Source organism: Panthera tigris, chromosome B3 (assembly GCF_018350195.1).
Source record: "Panthera tigris isolate Pti1 chromosome B3, P.tigris_Pti1_mat1.1, whole genome shotgun sequence".
Classification (NCBI taxonomy): domain Eukaryota; kingdom Metazoa; phylum Chordata; class Mammalia; order Carnivora; family Felidae; genus Panthera; species Panthera tigris.
Window position 1 is genome coordinate 1,459,126 of NC_056665.1, and position 23,151 is coordinate 1,482,276.

General features: G+C 52.5%; 1 protein-coding gene across 3 annotated transcripts in view; it reads right to left on the reverse strand.

Annotated features, from left to right (window-relative positions):
- MTHFS (methenyltetrahydrofolate synthetase) overlaps positions 1-22,949 on the reverse strand; it is a 33,529-nt gene extending 10,580 nt beyond the window's left edge. Inside the window, exons 1-3 of one of the 3 annotated variants that reach the window (XM_042987885.1) lie at positions 22,788-22,949; positions 16,185-16,446; positions 15,680-15,846 (exon numbers count right to left, since the gene is read on the reverse strand). In XM_042987885.1, coding sequence (XP_042843819.1) covers positions 15,698-15,846; positions 16,185-16,446; positions 22,788-22,907 — 531 coding nt within the window. In that variant the 5' untranslated portion in view covers positions 22,908-22,949 and the 3' untranslated portion in view covers positions 15,680-15,697. Of the gene's footprint in view, positions 1-15,679; positions 15,847-16,184; positions 16,447-22,366; positions 22,527-22,787 lie in introns of those variants that run through there. The other 2 variants (XM_042987886.1, XM_042987883.1) reach the window with 2 other exon arrangements.
- Positions 22,950-23,151: the final 202 nt, after the last annotated feature.

The following is a 23,151-nucleotide window of genomic DNA, read 5'->3' on the forward strand; positions in this document are numbered from 1 at the left end:
GAGCTGCAGTTGGAGGGGCCACCTGACCGGAGCGCGGCTCTCGGCAGTCGACGCACTGCGGCCAGGGGCAGGAGGGAGGACACGCCCCACTCACTCTCCGCCACCCTGGTCCCCGCGGTGCTGTCCCCTGGCTGCAGAACCGGAGACCAGGACAAGGACTTGTCTCCATACAGGCGGAACTCCCCAGGCACCAAGCAAGTGGACGTGACAGACAGCGGGTGGGTCCCGAGGTGCCGAGCAAAGGGACCCGGCAAAGGTTTGCCTACAGCTGTGACTGGCGGTTCCCTCCAGATTTGGGAGTTGGGTTTATTTCCTTATATTTATACAAGGAAACATACATACGATTTTCCTTTAGAATATGTATACATATTTTCCTTTAGAAATATATAATTTTCCTTTAGAAAAAGAAATACCTTTATGAATGCTCAGAAAAATTTTGAGTCTTCTTTCAAAGATGTACTTTAGACACGTTAGCTATTTCCTTAGGTATACTTTTTATTATATCGTAAAGCTATCTAGCATGGTATGTAGGGAAAAACTCCCAAACTTATTAAATTATTAAAAGTCAGTAGGAAGTGACTATTTGATCACAAATGTAAAAAATTACATTTTTAAAATCATCATCACCATCCCCATGAACAACCATCGCAAGTGTCTCCTATATGAGAGCCAGCCCGCAAGGTGCGAAGGCCAAAACACGCAGAAGCGACGCCCGGCCACCTGGCTATGGGGTGGGTGAAGTACAGCCTGGGGGTCAAATCTGGCCACTGCCTGTTTTGTAAATAAAGTTTTACGGGACACAGTCACGCTGTGCGTTCACGTTACAGCAGCAGCATTGAATCGTTACAACAGGTATCGTGGGGCACACACAGCCCCCAAATGTTAACTATCTGGCCCTTTACGGGAAAAGTTTGCTACATCCAGCTTTGTGACATCTCCCAGTTTAAAAAGGAAAATGATAAACAAATAAAACTATGCTTCAGCTTATCCTATCTTGGTAGATATCGACCAAAGTAAACGCTGTTGGAAAAAAAGAATTAAACAGCTTTATTGTCGATACGCAACGATGCTTGGCAGAAAATAGGACCAGCGGCAACAGCTTTATCCAAGTGTCATTTTCTAAATGTGACATTTACTCTGGCTCTGATCTTGGGATACTTACACTGCTGCTGACAACCAGTCGGACCTTAAAACGTCCTAGAAAACTGAAAAGATGTTACAGAACTTCATATGGTTTTCTGCTAACTTTAGGCAACCTCTGGTCGCCCGATTTTCCTCCTCCATCTGTAAAGTGAGCGGATAGAGCTCTTCAGTTTCTCAGATCTGTTTACAACCAAAGCTCAGTGATTCTGAGGATTCTGAGGACAATTCCTTATATATGTGTCTGGTACAATCAATAAATAAATGAAGCCAGTCACAGAAAAACAAACACTGCATGATTCCATTTACACGAAGTATCTAAAGTAGTCAAATTCAGGGGCGCCCGGGTGGCTCGGTCGGTTGAGCGTCCAGCTCTCGATTTCGGCCCAGCTCACGATCCCGGGGTGATGGGATCGAGCCCCACGACAGGCTCTGTGCTGCCAGCGCGGAGCCTGCCTGGGAATCTGTCTCCCTCTCCCTGCCTCTCCCCTACTTGTGCTTTCTCTCAAAGTAAATGAACATTTTCTAAAAACTAAAGAAGTCACATTCGGAGACAGAAAGCAGATGACGGCCATGGTCGCCAGGGCTGGGGCAGCGGGCAGGGTGAGCTGTTTAAGGGGCACCCTTTCAGTTTTGCCAGAGGAAAAGTTTCGGGTGTCTGTCTTACAACACTACGTGTACCTCGCGTGACTGAGCCGGACACCCGAAGACGGCTGAGATGGCAGAGTGTGTGCGTTTTTACCGCAACGGGAAAACCGAGTAAGAACGTGGGTGCCGGGCCGCGTCGGGGGACTGTGGCAGGCGGCCCAGGGTCGTGAGAGGCTGGGCTCGGGAACAGCAAAGAATGAGTTCTTCCGATACGGAAATGTCTGGGTGTTCCTGGAGCCATTTCTATTGTCCTCGCTTTTTAGGGGCTGAGCGCTCAAAGTCGTCATTCTAAATAATTACAGCTCTGCATGACCCCCGAGCCGTAAGAGCTCGTTAGCAAGATGGAAACTTCTCCCTGGCTTCCGCCGTTTGTTTTACCAAGACGTCAGGCGAGCACCTCAGGGTCCCGCAAACTTTGCGGTGCAGTGCATTTAACTAAAATAAAGTTGCAGGGACACCATATTTCTTCCGCTCGCCGTCTTCCTGTGCCCGCAGAGGGCCTGCCTGCCTCCTGGCTGACACCAGCCTGCGCCACGCGGAGCAAGCCTGACAGAAAGTAACCCGTGACTTCCAAATAACAGTGTTTACAGTTATCTGGTGTTTACGGAACGTCCTTTCCTGGTGGCTTCCGAGTGCGTTTCTCACTCCAGATGCCCCTGTCATCTGCTCTGATACGTCTTCTTCTGGCGCGGGAGAAACGCTCCCGAAGCCCCGAATGTTCCCCCAAACCTGCCAGGGCAGCGTGGCAGGAAGGACAGCAAGGATTCCGAAGACGGCAGCTCTCGAGATCCGGTGCAACCAAGTGAATCGGTGACACTTGGGAACAGCTCGCCGTGAGGACAGCCTGTCTGCGGGGCCCAGAGGACCCAGGACAGCACCCTGGACAGCTACAGGTCCGCCCAATAAATCGTGTGAACACCAGTAACTGTACAAGGGTGACCTAGTGACAAGGTAGGAAGGAAAGTGGGGAACGAAGGATGCTGGGGTCCACAGAGGAGGGGGCTCACCGAGCGGGTGGCCTGCGGTACCGGCCGGGGGAGGGAGAGGAGGAGGCTGAGGGTCAGGGTGGGGAGGCAGGAGCGAGAACAAGCAGGGGCACAGAGCTGGAAGAGTGCGAGCGTGTGCGGGGCCGGGGACTGGCTCCCCGCGGAAGGGCCCACCCGGGGAACAGGCGCAAGGTGGCCGAAGGAGGCACACAGAGCACGCTAGAGGGGCCTCCGGCGCCAGGGCAAGAACTCCTCCGAATTCTGCAGGTTGAGCCAGGGAGCCCCGTGCTCGGCCTCCAAGGGGGAAGTGAAGGAAAGAGCAGGGCTCCACGCGTGCAGGCTGTGGGACAAGGAGATGGGGCCACGCGTGAGGAAGTCACAGAACAAGTGGACGGCATCTTCGGGACCGCGGGAAAAAACGGAAACAGGCCTTTTTCTGCCATTTTAAAAAGCTCTCCGGAGAATATTCCTCGGTAAGCGATGTCCTTGCTCGTAAGGTCTGTCACAAAACCGCCGGCTCTTCCCGCACTCCGCCAACACGGCTGAGCGCTGCTGAGCGCGCCAGGCCTCCGGGCTGGCCCCCGGGCTCCGGACACCAGGGGCGGGTCCCCACTCACCCGAACACGCTGAACAGCACCCTTCCGCTCCACCGAAACACAGCCTCGATATGTTGGGGCGACACCTTCTCCTCCTCCGTGACTTTGGGGACTGACGCTCACCGTCATGTCAGTCTCACCCCACGGGACCGTGTGACCTTGGACGGGTCGCCCCCCACCCGGGCCAGCTCCCAGACGGAAGGGCTGACGTGGATGATCTCCGATATCCCTTCCGGCTCGACAATCCCCAGTGTTGCGGGAATAAGGATGTGTAAATGCGGGATCCCACAGCTAAAACCGCCACCTCGGACCAACACTGACACCTGCTGGAGATCGGGGAAACCACTCGGCACATCTCAACCTCTAAAATCTGGGAGCCTTTAAAAATGGGTGATGGGCATTGAGGAGGGCACCTGCTGGGATGAGCGCTGGGTGTCGTACGTAAGTGATGAATCAGGGGAATCTACCCCCAAAACCAAGACGACACCGTATACACTGTATGTTCGCTAACTTGACAGTAAATTAAAAAAAAAAAGAAAAGTCTTGGACACCTCACCTTGAAAACATGTTATCAATGATGCAAGTATCTTTTGAAATTAAGTTTTCTAAGATTTGATTTTCTAGAACTTAAGAAAATGTTGACAAAAATAACTTAAAAAAATGTTTAACGTTGATTTATATTTGAGAGACAGAGACAGAGACAGAGACAGAGACAGAGACAGAGACAGAATCCGAAGCAGGTTCCAGGCTCTGAGCTGTCAGCATAGAGCCCAATGCAGGGGCTTGAACCCACGAATCATGAGATCATGAGCTGAGCTGCAGTCGGACGCTCAACCAACTGAGCCACCCAGGAGCCCCAACAAAAATAACTTTAAAATTACTTCAGAGACTTCCAGTTCCATGTGGAAATCTGAGCCACGTTCCTATGCTTTGCTATATAATAAAAATAACCAGCTTGAAAACATAATGGAAAGATGCTATTCACAATAACAACAAATATCAATTGATTAGGAATACACTCAACAAGCAATGTGCAGAAACAACGTGACTCAAATCAAAAACATCTACAAAGGAATACGGAATAAAAGCCTTGAACAACTGAGGAGGTGACCATATTCCTGAAGACGGCTGAATGTTGTAAATAAATTTATTTCCCACAGGGGCGCCTGGGGAGTTCAGTCGGTTGAGCGTCCGACTTCGGCTCAGGTCATGATCTCGCGGTTCATGGGTTCGAGCCCCACGTCGGGCTCTGTGCTGACAAATCGGAGCCTGGAGCCTACTTCGGACTCTGTGACTCCCTCTCTCTGCCTGTCCCCTGCTCACGCTCTGTCTCTGTCAAATGTAAATAATAAACATCCAAAAAAAATTTTTTTCAATATACAGCTTGTTACATAATTTGACATTTTCCATAGCGAACGCACGTTAACCACTGTAATTCTTTAAAGGAGGAAAAAGGAAATTAAAACAAAACTGAGGAACTCCTCTTTCGATAACTTCTTCAAAATGAAACCAGAAACACGGACAGGCCAACACTGTTACTTCCAAGGCTGAGAATTCAAGCAGCACAAATGCATTTCTCCCGAGACCATCAACCAACTTTTCCGACGTATGAGTGGGGTTTCGGTTTCCTGCGCCAGCACGCTCGTCTTGAGAAACTCACTGTCTCTCCCCCGACACAACCTCACGGCGAACTACGTACGACTCACGCTTACAGACGGCTCTGCTCCGCCTTCCGGAACGCACGAAAGAGCACCCTCCACCCTGGGCCCCCAGGGCGCCGTGGGCACACCGCCGTGGCGGGCGCTGTCGCCGGGCCTGGGGCCACCATGCTACATGCGAGGGTCATCACCGCCATCGACGAGCACCTGCTATGTGCCGGGCAGTGGAAAAGCCTTACACAAACTCTCTTCGGCCTTCTTGGCATTTCAGTGAGCCGGGCAGCACGATCCATCCTCAGGTGAGGGGCCGAGACTCAGAGAGAGGGCGAGGGCTGCGCACACCCACTAGCCAGTCTGCGACAGAACCGGTCCCCAGAGGCCAACGCTCCCGTCACGACCTCCCCATTCCCTCCTCCATGCGGCTCCGTCATCAACAGACCGCGTCTCTTCCTTGCCAGGACACCACCCGTTGTACACAACAGGCGCTCATGAGTGCGTGTGCATTCATTATTGTATCCATCCATCCATCCATCCATCCGGGGAAAGGAAAAAAACGCTCTTCCGTGATGGTGGGGGGTGTGCGAGGTGGCCTAGCCTTTTTTGAAACCAGTGTGGAAACACCTACAAAAAGTCAGACTCCACTGCTAGTAACTGACCCCACGGAGGCATTCGTGTAAGCTGAAATATATCTGGGTTTTCCTCGTGCTGTTGTAGTATTTTTAAAAATGGGGTGGGTGCCTGGATGGCTCAGTCGGTTGAGCGTCTAGCTCTCGATTGAGGCTCAGGTCATGATCCCAGGGTCATGGGATCAAGCCCCATGTCAGGGTCTGCACTGAGCGTGGAGCCTGCTTGAGATTCGTTCCCTCCCTCCCCCCCCACCCTCTCTCCCTCTCTCTCTCTCTCTCTCTCTCTCCCCCTCCCTCTCTCTCTCCCTCTCTCTCTCTCTCTGCCCTCCCCCCGCCCCCACTCACACTCTCTCTCACTAAAATTAAAAATTAAAAAATTTGAAAAAATGCAAGCAATCTAAATGTCCATTAACAGAGCATTGGTTAAAAAAATTAGAGCACATCAATGCTACACGGCCATCTGAAACACTAAGGCAGATCACCCTGTGCGGCTATGAAAATAATTCTACGGTTCATTAACAAGTGAAAAAGCAAAACATAAAACAGAATGTAGAGTATGATCCCATCTGCGTAAGATGTTTAAAAACGAGCGCACGCAGACGGAGAAGGGTAGCAGCCATGTTCACGGCACTCACATCTGGGGAATGCGTCAGTTGGACGTCTTTTCATCGTGTCCCTGACTAAGCCACTGAAGTGGTTTACCCTGAGCGCGTACTTACTTCATGAACGACAGAGGAACCTGGCTCCCTGTTTGGGTTGTCCTTGTGTGTTCGTGAGCACCAGCAGCGCGGGAGCACTGGCAGCAGGGAGACACGGGACGGTTAATGGACTGGCCTTGCCTCCCCCGTGGCTGCTCTTTTGTCCAAGGACCACGTCCTCACTGTGAGGACTGGGCTGCTTGTGCGTGGACACGCCTCCTTCCCACCAGCAGAAATCAAATACGTAAAATCATCGCTTCCTTTAGCATCTTTCACTCTCCTTGTTAAACCCACAGAGGGTCCCTGAGACAGGCGTGTCCTGCCCGGGGACAGCTGGTTAAACCTGCGTTTCCTTACGGTTTTATCACGAACTGAAAACCGAGGACACAAAGGTCACGATTACTCCTGGAAGGGGCGGCCGCCACGGCTGGCGGGCGAGGGGCTGGGCAGCTCTCGCTCGTCCATCGTAGGAGCCCTGACCAAAGCCCACCTTCCCCAAAGACACGGTCCCTTGCCATCGCGCCCCGCCTTTCTCGTAGCCAAAGCAGAGGCGCAAGGAACTCTGCGGTCCCTTACGTCTAGCACGTTGCCAACACCCACCTCCACGTACTCAGAGATTCTGCTGTCTCCCTTAGCTAACCGTTTCCAAATGTACATTTACGACTTCTCTCTACTTTTACAGCCTATGCTGATCTAAGAAATCATTTCAAAAACACGTGACCCAAAAAAACCCACCTCATCTAGAGAGGGAAGCGCAATCAGTCTGGCCCGTGTAGATCAGACACACCGTCCACTGGCCAGCCTCTGTTCAGAGCCGCGAGCTCGCCCCACAACCACACTCCGGCCAGTCCCGTCTCCCGACCTCCCGATCTGGGCCTCCCACGAGCTACCTACCAGAGGCCCCAGGACCACCTGCAACGGGGCTCAGCACCTACTCCCCAACTCCTCCCTCCTGCACTCCCTGACTGGGTGAACAGCACCCACCCTGGTGGCAAAGCCGGGCTGGGCCCCAGTGGCCCTGAGTGGGCAGTCACCGAGGCCTACGGACCACACGCCGTGTGTGTCAGAGCTCATGTGTCCTCTCCATTCTTCAATGACGGTCACTTCTCCTTTCTGTCCTATCACATTCCCAGGGGATGCCCCACCCCCAGTCTCCTTGGTCCTGTCCTCCTCACGGCTGGCAGAACAATCTTCCCAAAACAGAGACTGTCCGTGTCGCGCCCCCCACCCCCACCCCCGGCTAAAGTATCTCAGGACTCCCCAGCACCTACAGGATACAGTTCACCTCCGCGTGCAGGATGTGCACGCTTCTTCAGGAAACGGGCCTGCGGCGTCCGACACGGAGTCGGCCACGGCTGAGTACGGCAGGGGCTTCTTGTCCGTCTGAACATCCGCTCTCCTCTGGCGTCCGTCCTGCCCTTCCCCTTGGTGGAGCCAGGACCGCCTTCGCCAGCCCAGGAGCCCCACCGCCTGACCCCTGCATAGCCTCTAACGTTCACGCCACGGCACCTGATGGAAAATGTTGGCCGATCCCTGGTCTAGAATCACGAGAGGGAAAACCAGGGTGACCCAACAATTCAATCCCCACTCTAGAATCCACTGACGTGTACAGAGACAATATCAATAAAATAATAATAATAATAATAATAATGATAATAATAATAAGCATTCTGAAAATACCACACTGAAAAAAAATTAAAGGAATTCTCCATCTGGTGAAGAAATTAATAAAAAAATAGAAATCAATAATAAGGAAGGCACAGCTTAAAAGCAGAAGCAGGGAATGACGAACCTGTGCAACTTTAGGGTTGAGTTTAAGTGACTGTCCTTTACTAACGCAGTAAATAAATAATCAAATGTGAAAAACACAATGCCTTAACGAACAGACACACATCTTTGAATTATGACTATTATTGATTTTAAAATCCCAGGTTATGTTGATAAAAACCAGGAAGAATAAGCACGTTCACTTTCTTATCTTTTACAGGGAGTAAAGTCGATACAGGTGACGTGGACGACGCCAGCGAGAATTTAAGGCTCAAGAATGATTTCACGGTGACAGACGGGAACGCGCAACCACCGGGACCAGAGGCAGAAGGACGCAGAGGAAAGGAAATGGCAAAAACAACCCGTTTTCCCCAAACAGAATACAAGACGGCAGAGGTTCCACCTGTGGGGAGCCTGTCACCTGGGCTCGTCCTTTAGTGACAGAAAGTGTTGGGTGGCTCCTTGGACCCCTGTGCCGGGACACAGCGGGTGGCGGGCTAGCCCAGCTGGGCAAGAACGACGGGCCGAGGCCCCCGAGGAAGCTGCCGTCTTACTGGGCTGGGCGTTCACCAGGAGGCAATGAGCGGCGTGTGGGATGACCGTATGTTCTGTCCTGCAGGAGACAGACCGTCGGTTCCGGAACAGCCCCAAGAAGCCCGTCCCCAGCGCACTGGGTGCCCGGATGAAGGCCCGGCCGTTCTTCCCGCGTGTGTACTTGATAAGGTGCCTGAAGGAAAAGCTTCTCAGCCCCAAGACCAGCGTACTTTCAGACACAGCAACTTGACGCAAGCTCTTCCCCGGGAGGGCGGGAGTCCTCCCGGGATCACTCGCTCCGTGAGCAATGGTGCCCACCCGGCAGGTGCCAGGAGAAGAGGGGACGGCCGGGTCGCGGCGCGCTCTGGGCGAATGGGGCGCCCGGAAGGAAAGGGCACCTGGACGGGCGCTGGAGTGGAAAACAGAGCAGGTGACGTGGCCGCGTCATTACCTGCCCACGTGCCCTGGAGGCAGCCACGTGAGGACCGCAGGGCCAACCGTCCGTGCGGACGTCACCCCAGTCCCACAGGGGCACACATGACATGCAGGAACTCGTCCAAAATCACAGTTGCTTTATTTTTAGTCGTCATAATTTACACGAACGGAGGCCCAGACCCAAGGCAGCCCACTCAGGGCTCCCAACCTGGGTACGGAAGCAACAGCAGACGAGGCAGGGATAACATTCCACCTGGACCTTCACTCCACAGCCTCCCCAGAGCAGTGCTGGGACGAGATCCACTCCAACGCGATTCCAGAGCTCAGCTACCTTTCCACACCTTTACTCACATTAACCCTTTACTCACAAGCACCAAACAACAATGTCACAGCATCTTATAAAACAACTACTTCTGACATACTTCTTTAAGTGCCCCTAGGTACATGCTTCTAATCATTTTTAAAATCCAGCCTTTCTTTACCGGATATAAAATACTGGCCATCCGTGAACTTACATAAGCTTTCTCTGGCTTTACAATAACAGCGCTGGCCCCATCGCACGAACCTGTACCACTGACCAGCCGCTTGCGACTTAGGAGAAGGTCTGCTCTTCCCGAATCAAGTGCCGGTGTGTGTTCTTTCCACCAAGCGACTCACTGACCCCAGACAGATGTCCTTCGATGCAAATCGGTTCCGACTCTATCTACCTGGAGACAGCGTCAGATGCCACAGGTAAAGGATCCAGGCCCCTACGACCGTCCCTGCTTCAGATGCCACTGCAAGTCCCAGCTGTCACCTGCACCTCTCACACATGGGCTATACATCGGAGGTTCCCACGGCCTCTTCTTGGGTTTGGTTAATTTCCTACAGCAGCTCACAGAATTCAGAGAAACATTTTACCTACTAGGTTACTGGCTTACGGACCTCATCAAGATAAAAAGCTTCTGCACAGGAAGGAAACAATCAACAAAACTAAAGGCAACCAATGAAATGGGAGAAGATATTTGCAAATGACATATCGGATAAGTTAGTATCCAACATCTATAAAGAACTTAACAAACTCAACACCCAAAAAACAAGTAATCCAGTGAGGAAATGGGCAGAAGACATGAATAGACACTTCTCCAAAGAAGACATCCAGACCGCCGACAGACACATGAAAAGATGCTCCACATCACTCATCGTCGGGGAAATTCAAATCAAAACCACAAGGAGATACTACCTCACACCTGTCAGAATGGCTAAAATGAACAATTCAGGAAACAACGGGTGCTGGCGAGGATGCAGAGAAAGGGGAACAAGGGGGGTAGAGGGGAAGAGAAGCAAAACTAAGATAAAAACAGAGAGGGAGGCAAACCACAAGACGCTCTTAAAGGCAGAGAGCAAACTGAGGGCCGCTGGAGGGGTGTTGGGTGGGGGGATGGGCTGGATGGGGGACGGGCATCAAGGAGGCCACCTGTTGGGATGGGCCCCGGGTGTTGTATGTGAGTGATGAATCACTGGGGTCTATTCCTGAGACCAATACTACACGGTACGTTAACTAACTTGAATTTAAGTTAAAAAACATCTTTTTTTTAATTTTTAAAAAAGTATGCTGTAACTCAGGAGCAGCCAGACAGAAGAGGTGCAGAGGGCTGGGTGTGGGGATGGGCACAAGACTTTCCTGCCCTCTCCAGGTGCACCGCTCTCCCAAAGCTCCCTCCGTTCACCAACCCAGAAGCTCTCTGCACCCGTCCTCTTGGGTTCTTACGGGAGCTTCAAGACATAGGTGCGATTGAATCACTGGCCACTGGCCTCCCTGGCCTGAAAGTTCCAGCCCTCCAGAGACGCGACTGGTTCCCCGGTGAGCAGCCCCCATCCCTGGGTGCACTGGAACATGATGTCATTAACATACACTGGGGCGGGGCTGAATACTGATGAATACTGAGACACCTTTATCACTCTTACCACTCAGGACACTCCACGGGTTTTAGGAGCTCTGTGCCAGAAACCAGGGCCAAAGAGCAAGTATACGTATTTCTTATTATCAATCACAATTTCACAAAGTCCGTCAGCAATAAAAAAAAAATGTACCCCAAGGAGAATTAACAAAACAGGGAGCATGTGTCAGAAGCCAGGTGAGTGGGAATTAGAGAAGGGGACTGGGTATCGGGGGGCAGCCGGGGGAGGTGTGGAAAGGTAGCTGAGCTCCGGAATCGTAACTGCCACGTCTGGGGACCCCCTCGCGAGGGGCTGCACGAGGCACTTCCTGCACATCGTCACATCCCCCCTCCCGCAACTGTCGCATGAAAAAAACACGTGCTTTGAGAGGCAGGTAACTTCCCACATGGTCAAGCCTAGATTCCAACTCGGATCAGTCTGCCTCCAAAGGCAGGGAGCGTAAGCACTAGACTAAAAGACACGGCCTTGAAGGAACAAACACGGAAGACATTCCAGCCCGGAAACACAGCGGACGCGGGTGTCACGGTGACGCGCGCGGCGTGCCTGCGGACGACGGGTCACCGGCAGCGAGATCAGCGGCACCGACTGACGCCATCTCGCGGAAGCGGCTCCGCGACATCCGTCTGTGGAGGAGAAGACTGGAGCTCAAAGGACGCGAGCCACCTTTCCAGTCACAGTCAGCAAGCAGCCAGATTAGAACGCACACCCGGTTTATCGGACTCCAACCTGTGGTCTGACCGCTGGGAAAGGCTGGCTTCCAGCAGACGCTCCGGCCAAAGCAGAGGAGTGGCAGAGAGAAGCCGGGGTCAAGGTGGGAGGGCAGGTAAGGCCCAGCGGGTGGCCTGAATATTCAAATTCTACCCGATGTCCCTTCCTCTGGCCAGAACTAGCTGGCAGGAACCGTGGTCTGCTCGGGAGCTCAGGCCCGTCCAGCATCCGGGGAAGAGGCGTGAACAGGGCAGGTGACCTATCCCCAAAGGTATTTTAGGAAAATTAATATGTCCAGGAACCAATTCGAAATTTATTCCAAAGGAACTGAAATGAAGACTCAAAACGGTGGACAGAAGATTCCCCCAAACTAGAATCAGAAACAGGTGATGAAAAACTGCACAGGAAACTCTGGCGCTATCTGAACACCTGGGAGGGTGCAAAACAGACCAGGAGCATCCTACGTCCACAAACCGGCTTCTCCCAGAAATGTGAAAAGCACAGCGGGAATGATCAGAAGGAACTTACGCAAATGCTCAAGTTCGGGGACATTGGGGTAGCTGAGAGGGACAGAGAGCCCGGTGAGAGGCCAGCACGACCCCGCTGTGGCGAGGACAGCTGCCGGCTCCCCAGCGGTGGGGACAGGTCCGCCCCGTTCCCTGCTGTGCCCCCATCACACCCACACAGACCAGGCGCTCAATACGTATTTTCTGAATAGAGTATTATCATCCGTCTGAATTTAGCCAGCTTGTCCTCAAGGACATCATGACTCAGTCAAACGCCTCGATGAAATTCAAACCCACTCTCCTTACCACATTCTTTCAGAGGCCGTGCAACCCTATTAAAGAAAGAAACGAGGTCGGTTTCACGGGCGTTACTTTCAGCAAAGCAGCCATAGCCCACCCGGAAGCACAGAGCACGAACAACCCAGCTGGAAGCCGCAGGCCACACGCCACACGCTCAAGACCGTGTCCCCGGCAGGGTCTCACGCCACTACCGTGGAGGGTTTGGGTTGGGATGGAAAGTCTTCTTTGTGATCGTTCCGTGAGGACTCGGCACCCACACACAGAGCCTCTGGAAAGATCAGAAATAAAACACAAAGGCCGACAGTGAGGACACGGCAGCATGCTGTCCTCTGCAGATTTCAGGAAGGACAGCAGTGCCTGTGGCAGTGAACGTGGATGCTCTGGCCCCTGCTCCCCTTGCTCTCAAACCGCACTACTCTTCCCCGTAGGGGGTCACCCACCCAACTGTCACGTCAGCTCAGTGGTTAGCACAGCACCCCCTACCGGGCAGCACGTCCTTCTCCCCGGTCGCAGGAAATGGCACCGGGAGGGCATGAGGGAGCTGGCCCAGTCCATGTCCCCGGCCACGGTGACCGATTTGGGAAAGGCCATCTGACCCAACCTGGGTCAGCGAGCATAAGACCAGGATTTTACTGGCAAACTTGCTCCTTTCTTCCATGAGTGCTAACAGCAAGTGTGCTGTGGAACCCAAAGCTGCCACGGGCCACCATAGGCCACCACAGGCCACCGCGGGCCACCACGGGCCACCATGTAGCAACTGGAACACACGGATGACAGCGGAGTCACACAGCAGAGCCAGAGTTGACCCTGATCACTCGCTCTAGTGTATCAAAAGCTCCCCCTTCTGTGGATTTCTCAGTCTCTGAGCCAATAAAATCCCCTTTTCCGTTAAGCCAGGTTGACTCAGATCACGTACTCTCCGTGGAAAGACTCCTGGCTAACCTAGTTGCCTGAGCAGCCCTCACTCTGAGGAGAAGTTCAGCAGAGAGGCGGCCCCTCTACTCCACTTAGCAATCTGCTATTTTGTTAGGTAGCAAACCCCAGGTGGACCTTTGCTCAGGTCACTCCTTTCTAAGCGGCGATGACTCGAGCAAACCCGAAAGATAAACCGGCTACGGGAGCTACGGCGGGACGGCGGTCTGAGCTCTAATCAGCTCGTTCCACGCGCTGTGAAGCGAGATTTGTACTTCCCCCAAAGCTGGCCCGTTGTTAGCGGCTGATACCGGGGACACCCGCGTCCGGAGTGCGACGCGGGCAGATAACAAAAGGCGGAGGCTGCCTGCTCAAACACCTCTCCCGACAGCAACGAAGAGCCTCCCCTCCCAGGCGGCAGTTCAAGAAACCAGACGTAATCCCCTATCCCCTTGCAACCCAGACTGCAAGTACCTGCCAAGAACCCACAGGGGGGAGCAGCTGGTCCCACAACCACGGTGTGGAGACGCCACGGAGGAGGAAAAAGTGGAGTGTCTTGGCTAGGCTTCCTTCTACTCAGAGCCAAGCCCTGAACGTCTACATTCGTAACGTTCTGTACCTTCGCATTTGACTCTTGGATCTGACATACACTGCAGGCTGGGGTATTTTTCTACGTACATACACTTGCTGTCTCCCCAGTTAGAGTGTGAGCCCCCTGAAGTCCAGGACCTCGTCTCTGCAGACCTAACAGTGTCTCACACAACGCAGATGCTCAGGAAACATTTGCTAGAAATTACCAAAGTGCTATATCCTTGGCCAGCAATGAGTTGATAGTAAAACGAGTAATTCTGCCCACGTGCCAAATCATGCGAGCCACGTGCTAAAAACCATACATAATGAGTTAGCTCACTTACTTGGCCTGAGTTTATCTAACCAGGAAGTGCAACTAAATTAGGAGGAAAGATCACGCTTCGTCCTTACTTTTCCAGCCGCTGTACTTACGTAGAAATAGAACAAAAGCATAGAAGTTCAGGCTGATGCATTTTAGCTCAGCCTAAGGAACGCACCGCAGAATGGACAGAGCAAAGACGGTGGGCTCGGCCTCCGGAATTTCAGCAGGGGCGTTACGGAGGTGATGCGAGCACTGGAGGAGCAGTTAACACAGAGTCAGACGGAAGTGGACTGTCCTGGGTCCCACCCTCAAGCCTGCGAGTCTGGAGACGCGGCTGCATTAAGTCTGAGCAACGTCAGGGCCTCATCTTCTATGCCTGGGCCGCCCCCGAGATATACCGCACCCGCTCATCGTCTCACGGTCTTAAAATGCTTGCAATCTTTCCCCTTAAAAACACGAGAGTCTGATAATGTTGGCACTCGTCTGCTCTACTGTGCAGGGCCAGCAGGGAGGTGGTCTGAGTGTACCCTTGGTGCCTACATGTCTGGCAAAGGGCAGGACTGGACAACAGGGGGAGGCTAAGGAAGCAGAGTAGGGAACCCCCCGAATACCACGAGCCCTGGCTCAATCCCCTCCCGCCCCATCTTATCGATTTTGTAGGTTACGGGGTTACACTGGAAGAGAACAGAAATTGAGAGGCAAGGGCATAACGCTGCTTTGGGTTTCCTTCCAACCACTGAAGTCTTAAAAATATACCTTGAAGAAAGGTTTGAGCCTCGGTGTTACAAACTAGGACTCTTAGCTCGTTTTGTCCTTAGCTCTTTGGCTGCTTCCTAATGATTAAATCTCCCGAGTGACTGTGGGAAGGGAAGAGCATGTGTAAAGGTCCTGTGGTAGAGAAGGCAGAGTGGGGACGGGAGGCAGAGACACTCAGAGGGGCCGGAACGTGGCTTACGCAGGCGGGAGGGGAAAGAGGTGAAAACGACGGCAGCGCAGGGCGCATCGGGAAGAGCCTCGTTGAGGGGCGTTCCCTTCCACGAAAGGGCGGGCAGCAGAAGTCACCGAGAGACTTTACCCAGGGGACAGAAGCGGTCAGATCTGCGTTTCGGGAGTCTTGCTTCACTTACTGTGCAGAGAGTGGACCGACAGGGGAGGAGGGGATACACCGCACGGCGAGAAAGAGCAGCGAGGAGGCCATCGAGACAAGCCGGTGGCCGGGACGTCCTGGCGGCGGGGCACGGGGGTGCATGTTCGATACAGCAGGTACCATCGTGGGGACTCGGCGCCAGACCACATGACAGGCGTGAGAGGGAAAGAGCAAGCAAGGCTGACCTTGAGACCCCTGCGCGGTCAGCTGGGTGGCTGACGGTAGCACGGCCGGTGCCACGCCCAGAGAGACACACGGCGGAAGGGGCTGAGGGAACGTGACTGCGTCTGGAAGACTCTGTGTTTGAGAGGCCCACGTGACTTCCAAGAGGCGATGTCCACAAGGCAGGTGCCTGGAGAGGTAAAAGCTTCTAGCGTTAATGGAAATGCGCCCATTAATTCACAGCCCGTCACGGAAATCACGAGAAACGATCACCTTACTCGGGGACAATGTCTAATTCAACCCACAAGGGCAAGAGTCTGCAAAGAGGCAACCGCACTCCTCTCACGGCTGGCACCTGACGGCTTAGAGGGCATCTCACCCTAAGCCAGCTAACGGGGGTGTCTTGGAATGTAAGCACCACAGGGCTCATCCCGGTAAGAAAATCGACCCCCAGTGACCCACACGTGACCGGTGAGCCACAGTCCCACAGCACCCTCACGTGCCAGTCCCAATACCATTAACACTCGCCTGTGGACAAGGCTTCCTCCCGGACCTCATCCTCTCCAGGCTGAAGGATATTCCAGGACGTCCTGGGAAGTAACGAAATTTCGTCGGGGGACGTCAGTCTCAGCATGTCCATGTGGTTGTTCTGGAACCGGTACCGTGGGACGAAGCAGGTCTTCCCTTGCCGGAAAATGTCCCTGATGATCTCTTCTGTCTCGACTTCGTCTGGCATGCTCAGAAAGATGGAGATTCTTTTCGACTTTTGATACTGACTGTGAGCTATCACCTAAATGGGAAATGATGACAATTACCCTTTTCCTCCAAGATTACACTTGTAAAATCCAGCGGCTCCCCCGATACATTTTGCACGTGCCCCCTTCTCTCTGAGCTTGCACTTCTCCAGCTTCTTCAACTACCCAAACCCAAGGCCGCAAAAGAACGCAGAGAGGTGGAGGGGGGTCAGACAGTGCTGCGTCCTGAAGCCCGGCGCTTGGTTCTGAGACGGCAACCACCTCTCTGACGGCTCTGGCCTCTCTGGCCTGCCTCCTCTAGGACTGAAAACTCATTACAGAGTCACCATGGGCCCTGCTGTCTGTGCGGAGAATTCCAGGCTTGGCCTCCAGCCACCTGCTGCGGCCACCTCCGGTCATCCCAAGCTCTGCCTGGGGTTAACTCTGAACCTCGGCTCCCACGACTGCCTGGACAGCCAGGCTTCTCCCCTCCAAAATTCTGCCCATTTAAGCCAACTCAAGCCCTCGCTTCTCCTGACTTCTGCAGAGCACTTACAACACTTAAAAGTTCACGTACAACCTAACAGTTATGTAGGATCGGATTGGTTACTAATCGGTGGTATTCTAACCAGTCCGCAGGCTCCTGGGAGCAGAGGACACGCCCTGTAATTCTCTCAGCTCTGTCCACCTCCGTCCCATCGCCTGCACCTCTTCTGTTCACATGGGTGTTAAAGTGGCACAGAGATGGGGGGCGGATCCTGGAGAGGTGAAGTCCTTCCAGAAACAAGTGCCAAGTTGTGCGAAGGCGGCCCCGAGTCAGAGAACGCCTTCCTGCTCCTTCCTGCTCAGTTTAATGGTGCATCGGGCAGAGAGGGCAGAGCTGTGCCAGCCACACAACAGTTACAATCTCAGAACTGCCCCAGACTCGGAAGTTAGCTCCTGGCTCCCCTTTTGCTCTTGTTCCCTTCCTTTTCTGTTCCTCCGAGCTCAGAAGGAAAAGATACTGCCCCCGAGGCCTATCAACATGACTGGCAGAAACAGACAGGCACAGAAAGTCGAGTTATTCCTAACAGAAAGGAGCACATAGAAATTCAGTAGATGGAGCACAGCAGACCAGTGTCAAGGAAGGAAGTTCACTCCATCTCCGAGAAGTCACAAAGCTGTCGTGAGGCTAAAATAAGGCAAAACAAAACAAAACAAATGTGAAACCCAGATCATGGGCAGACCTGAGGCTTCTGGCACGCGAGTCGTTTCTGAGAAAGTCAAGGTCTATCGTGTTCTCTTTATTTTTTTTTTAATGTTTATTTATTTTTGAGACAGAGAGAGGCAGAGCATGAATGGGGGAGGGTCACAGAGAGAGGGAGACACAGAATCCAAAGCAGGCTCCAGGCTCTGAGCTGTCAGCACAGAGCCCGACGCGGGGCTCGAACTCATGGACCATGAGATCATGACCTGAGCTGACGTCGGACGCTTAACCGACTGAGCCACCCAGGGACCCCTCATGTTCTCTTTAAAGAGAATATAAAACATCACAAGCTGATTAAGCAGAAATAAACATCGGTTAAAATTCAGTGTGAGACTGTGCATATACATTTATCTTTCTTGCTTTTAAAAATCTCATTTATTGGACAGTAAAAAAGCACAAAAAGAGAAAGCCATTATAACACTGAGAACAAGAGAACGGAGACTGGACTAATTTCTGTGAGACGGTGCACATGGGCGCTATTTACACAAACAGCAACAGACACAGCACTCAGAGGACGTGGCCATAGGTCAGGCAGGACCCACTCCTCCCAAAGTGACCACAAAAGGCAAAGGAGAGACCCAGGAGCTGTCATGCCCTCACTCATAAACACGCACCCACAATAAAGATTCATCAAACATCCTAGGAAGCTAAAACACAAAATAGAAGGACTAAGGAGGCGGAGATGATCCAGCAGGAAACTGAGATAATTCAGAGAATGGGGAATTTTTTAATTCTAATTAGTTATCTCAGACAAATTCAAGAAGATAGTTGCATCTATAAAATAACAACAGACAGCTATGGAAAGAAAGCAATCAGAGATTAAGAAATAATACTTGAAAATTAAAATTAAGGGGTGCCTGGGTGGCTTGGTCGGTTAAGCGTCTGACTTCGGCTCAGGTCATGATCTCACGGTCTGTGAGTTCGAGCCCCACATCGGGCTCTGTGCTGACGGCTCAGAGCCTGGGGCCTGTTTCAGATTCTGTGTCTCCCTCTCTCTCTGCTCCTCCCCTATTCAGGCTCTGTCTCTCTGTGTCTCAAAAATAAATAAACGTTAAAAAAAATAAAAAAGAAAGAAAATTAAAATTAAGAACACCAAAATTTAAAAATTCAGGAGAGGGGCGCCTGGGTGGCTTAGTAGGTTAAGTGTCCAACTCTTGGTTTCAACTTAAGTCATGACCTCACGGTTCATGAGTTAGAGCCCCGCATCAGCACAGAGCCTGCTTGGGTTTCTCTCTTCCTCTCTCTCTGCCTCTCCCCCACTCTTCACTCACACTCTCTCTCTGAAAATAAATAAGTAAGCATTTTTTTAAAAAAAATTCAGGAGAAAGCCTTAAAGTGGGAGAAAAAGGCAAAGAAATGAGGAAAGTAAAAGAAAAATCTGTTTAAGAAACACAGAAAGCTGACATATGAATTTTACTATTTGATTAACAGTAATTATAGAAACGCACAAAGAAAAACAAATAATCTAAGATACAAAAGATAAAGATACCAGTCTTCAGAATGAATGGAGGTCATGGGTGCTGAGCAGAACAAGGAAAAATATTTTTAAACTTGAAATTCAAACCATCAATCAAATATGAGGGTAAAGACATTTTCTAATGTATAAAGTCTTTAAAAGTTTACGCCCTTAGATATTTTCTAAAACAAACAAAAAAATTACTTGAGAATATACTCTAATAAGATGGGAAGGAAGGAAGGAAGGAAGGAAGAAATCCAACAAGAAAACAATGGGTTCAAGCAACAGCTCTAACTCAGAAGAAGGGTAAGAGAAACCCCAGGACAATGGCTATGCAATGGGCTAGACCAGAGGGAACAGGGGGCTATAGAGTGCTTTCAAGAAAATGGATTTCTTTTAACAGACAAAATGAAAAAGAATCTACTAACAAGATAAAGGCATATTCTTGTTTTGCCAAAAAGGAAAATTAAAGGCAATCAAAAACTCCTTGAAAAAAAGAGGTAAATTAGAAATGTATACTCCAAATAGGAACAGACTAAAGCATGTCATGATTTTGAGCAATTTTAGAGCATAACAAAAGAGAAAGGATTTGGTAATGACACTTGAAACATTCTCCACCTAGCCACACATATCTCATGACAGAATTATATATCCTTTTCGTACAACCATACAACTCAGTTCTACAGTGAATACCACATATATAACCGAAATATCGTAAATACTATTTACTTAAAATCCAAATTTGGCAGTCAGCCACAGAAAATGCTCAGTAGACTCACTGTAATTATAAAACAGAATACAAATATTATGAAACTTGACAATTTAAGAAAAATGATACAGGAGTCAGAAATTAGCAGATATGGGGCTCCTGGCTGGCTCAGTTGGCTGAGCATCCAACTCTTGACTTCAGCTCAGGTCATGATCCCAGGGACATGGGATTGAGCCCCACATCATACTCTGCACGAAGTGTGGAGCCTGCTTGGGATTCTCTCTCCCTCTCCCCTCTGCCCCTCTCCCCCATTTGTGCTCTCTTGCTCTTTTTCTCGGAGAAGAGAAGAGAAGAGATGAGACAAGAAGAGAAGAGAAAGGAAGAGAAAGAAAGAAAGAAAGAAAGAAAGAAAGAAAGAAAGAAAGAAAGAAAGAAAGAAAGAAAGAGGCAGATGGACAAGACAAAGTGAGTACAGGGCACTAATTTCCTCATCTTATTTGGTTGGGAAGTCAAGCTATGGCGTAAGGTTGAAATTCTTTACCATACATTGCTTTTCCGATAAATTTCTAAATTATAAAAAAGGTGCTGTGTCATTAAGAATAAATATGCCTTGTAAAAGAAAATCGTTGAGAGAAAGGCATCATTTAATACCTTTCTTGAACATGCACTATAGCAAACACAGTTCTCATCACAGCACATTGATGTTTTTGGCCATGATCCATTGGTTGGTCACAGAATCAATAGCAGGTTACTTACAATCAGCACTTTTAAATAAAATAGAGTATATTAAAGTTCACAGTGTATAGTAACAATTGTGAAACACTGGGCTGTGAAACATTTCATATATCTGTGTATTTGTAGGCGGTAAAATGTATTTATTACTGAGGGTCATGGTCTGCTTTTCAACTTTTCTTTCTTCTGAGGCCAGTTCTCAGTTGTCACCCTTTTCTGTCACTGGCTCTACGTCTGTAGAGCTACTCTTCCCACCTAAAATTTATGAACTCTAATCTACAGGCAGACAGAATGAACTTTATTTTCCCCATGCCACTCCAAATTCTGCACCAACTCCTACGTGCCTCGTGCTGAGTGACGTTAAACCCCTATCTCTGAATTCTGAAACCACAGGCGACTGCCCTCCTTTTCCAGTGCTACCCTTTATCCGACCAGTTCCCAGGTCCTGCTGATTCTCACTGCACTGACTCCGGTCTCCCAAATGCTGCCAATGTGCTTTTCCTAAAGGATCTATCAAACACATGTGTTGGGGAGCCTGGCTGGCTCAGCTGGTGGAGCTCGGCGCTGTGAGTTCCAGACCCACCATGGGTGTAGGGATGACTCAAAAATAAAATCTTTAGGGGTGCTTGGGTGGCTCGGTTGGGTGGCTGACCCTTGATTTCAGTTCAGGCCGTGATCTTGTTGTGGTTGTGGGATCAAGCCCCGCGAGGAGCCTGCTTGAGATTCTTCCTCTCCTCAAAGAAATAAAATAAGGTCTTTCAAAAACAAACAAAACAAACAAACATGTGAAGCACTGAATGTACCCTTTACACACCTGTTTAAACATTTACAACAGGCCTACAAGGATGACGTCATCCCTTTAATGGGTAAGGAACCAGACCCTGGGAAAGACTAGGAGACTTGGCCACGGCCCCATACGGCTAAAATACGGTGGGGCCAGATTAAATCCAGATCTGTGGCGCTCCAAAGGCCGGGTCCAATTGTGCCCTTCCCTCTCTTACCAAAATACTCCTGCACGTGCCATCTTCCCTTCCCCTGACAAAAGTCATCTTGGACTAACAAGTGCATCTCAAACATCTTCCTACAGCACAGCCCCTCCCCCGAGTTTCGACATCACGCATCTGGGAGCACTGAGAGTCTTTATTCACGAGTCTGTTGCCTCTTGCAGACTCTCCTTCAGAGCAACGACCAGACGGTTTTCATCCCTGCAACCCCGCACACTGGAAAGTGCGGACCACAGCGTGCGTTCCCATGCGCAAGCTAACCCGCTAAGATCGGGCACCTGCGAGCCAGGCTGGGCTCCCGTACCCGTCTGCGCGCACAGGGCACCCGCCAGCGCCTCTCGTAGGTAGCAGCTCGGACACCTCGGTGCGCCAGGACACCCCAGCCCCGCACACCTACGTGCAAGGAGATGGGGGGGGGGGCTTGCTTTGCTCCACTAACCCAAGGGGACCTTGCACGTAAGGAATAGGTGGCTGACAGAGCGGGCAGGGCGATGAAGGAACTCTGGCGGCGCAGCTCGCTGCAGGCACCTCCAGGAGGGACCGCCTGCCGCTCGCAGGGAGCTCGGGCGCCCGTCAGAACCAGGGGGGGAGGCGGGGGGCGGACCCGTCTGGACGCGCGGACCCGCCCCGCCTCCCCGACCCCGGGGCAGCGCGCGGGGACAGGGCACCGGACGCCCGTCGGAAGCGGCCACGCGCTTCTCCGCCCGCGTCCCTGAAGCGGCTGGACTCCCGCTGCGCGTCCACGGCTCCCGGCCACTCGCGGGGACCCCCCTTGCTCCGCGCCCACCGCTCAGCCCGCCAGAACTTCCTGCTTCCACCCTGCTCTCACCTCGGCGGGCCGCCATCCACCTCCACCCTGGCCCTCCTCGGCCCGGGACCCCCTCTTGGTGAGGGGCCGGGTCGGAGGGTCGTGCGCGCCCCCGGAGAAACGTGCGCGCGCCCGGGATCTTCCTGGCTAGTGGGGGCGTGCGCGCGCCCGGGATCGTCCTGACGGCACGTGAGGGGGACGTGCGCGCGCCCGGGGGATGGCCCCGGCACCCGCGGAGGGGACGTGCTTGCGCCTGGGGGCGGGGGGAGGGGGGAAGGGTCCTTATGGCACCTGCGGGGGCGTACGCGCGCCCGTGCCGACGTGCGCGCGCCGGGGCCTGCGCCTGCGCAGAGCCGCCAGCCCAGAGGCGCCAGCCCAGAGGCGCAGGGCCGTTCCGTGAGTGGAGCGGCCCGCAGTGCTGGCGGTCCCCGCGGTCTCGCACCTTCTGGGCCAAGAGTTGGGACTGACGCAGCCGCTCCTCGGCGCTCATCGCCCGCAGACGCTGCTTCAGCTCGGCCCGCAGGCTCCGCTTGGCGCTGCTCACGGCCGTCGCCGCCGCCATCTCTCGGACCAGCCCCGCCCCTGTGCTCGTCCCCGCTTCCGGGTCGTCGGAGCCCCGCCCCCAGCCCGCCTCCAGCCTCCCGCCCGTACCCGGGCTCCGCGCTGCCAAGGGGAGGGTCCGGGCTCGGCGGGGACCCGGGGGGTGGGGGTGGGGTCCGAGGTCTGCGGGGCACCGGGGTGAGGCTCCGAGCACGACGCAGTCCAGGGGAGGGTCCGGGCTCGGTGCAGCCCCCGGGACGGATCGG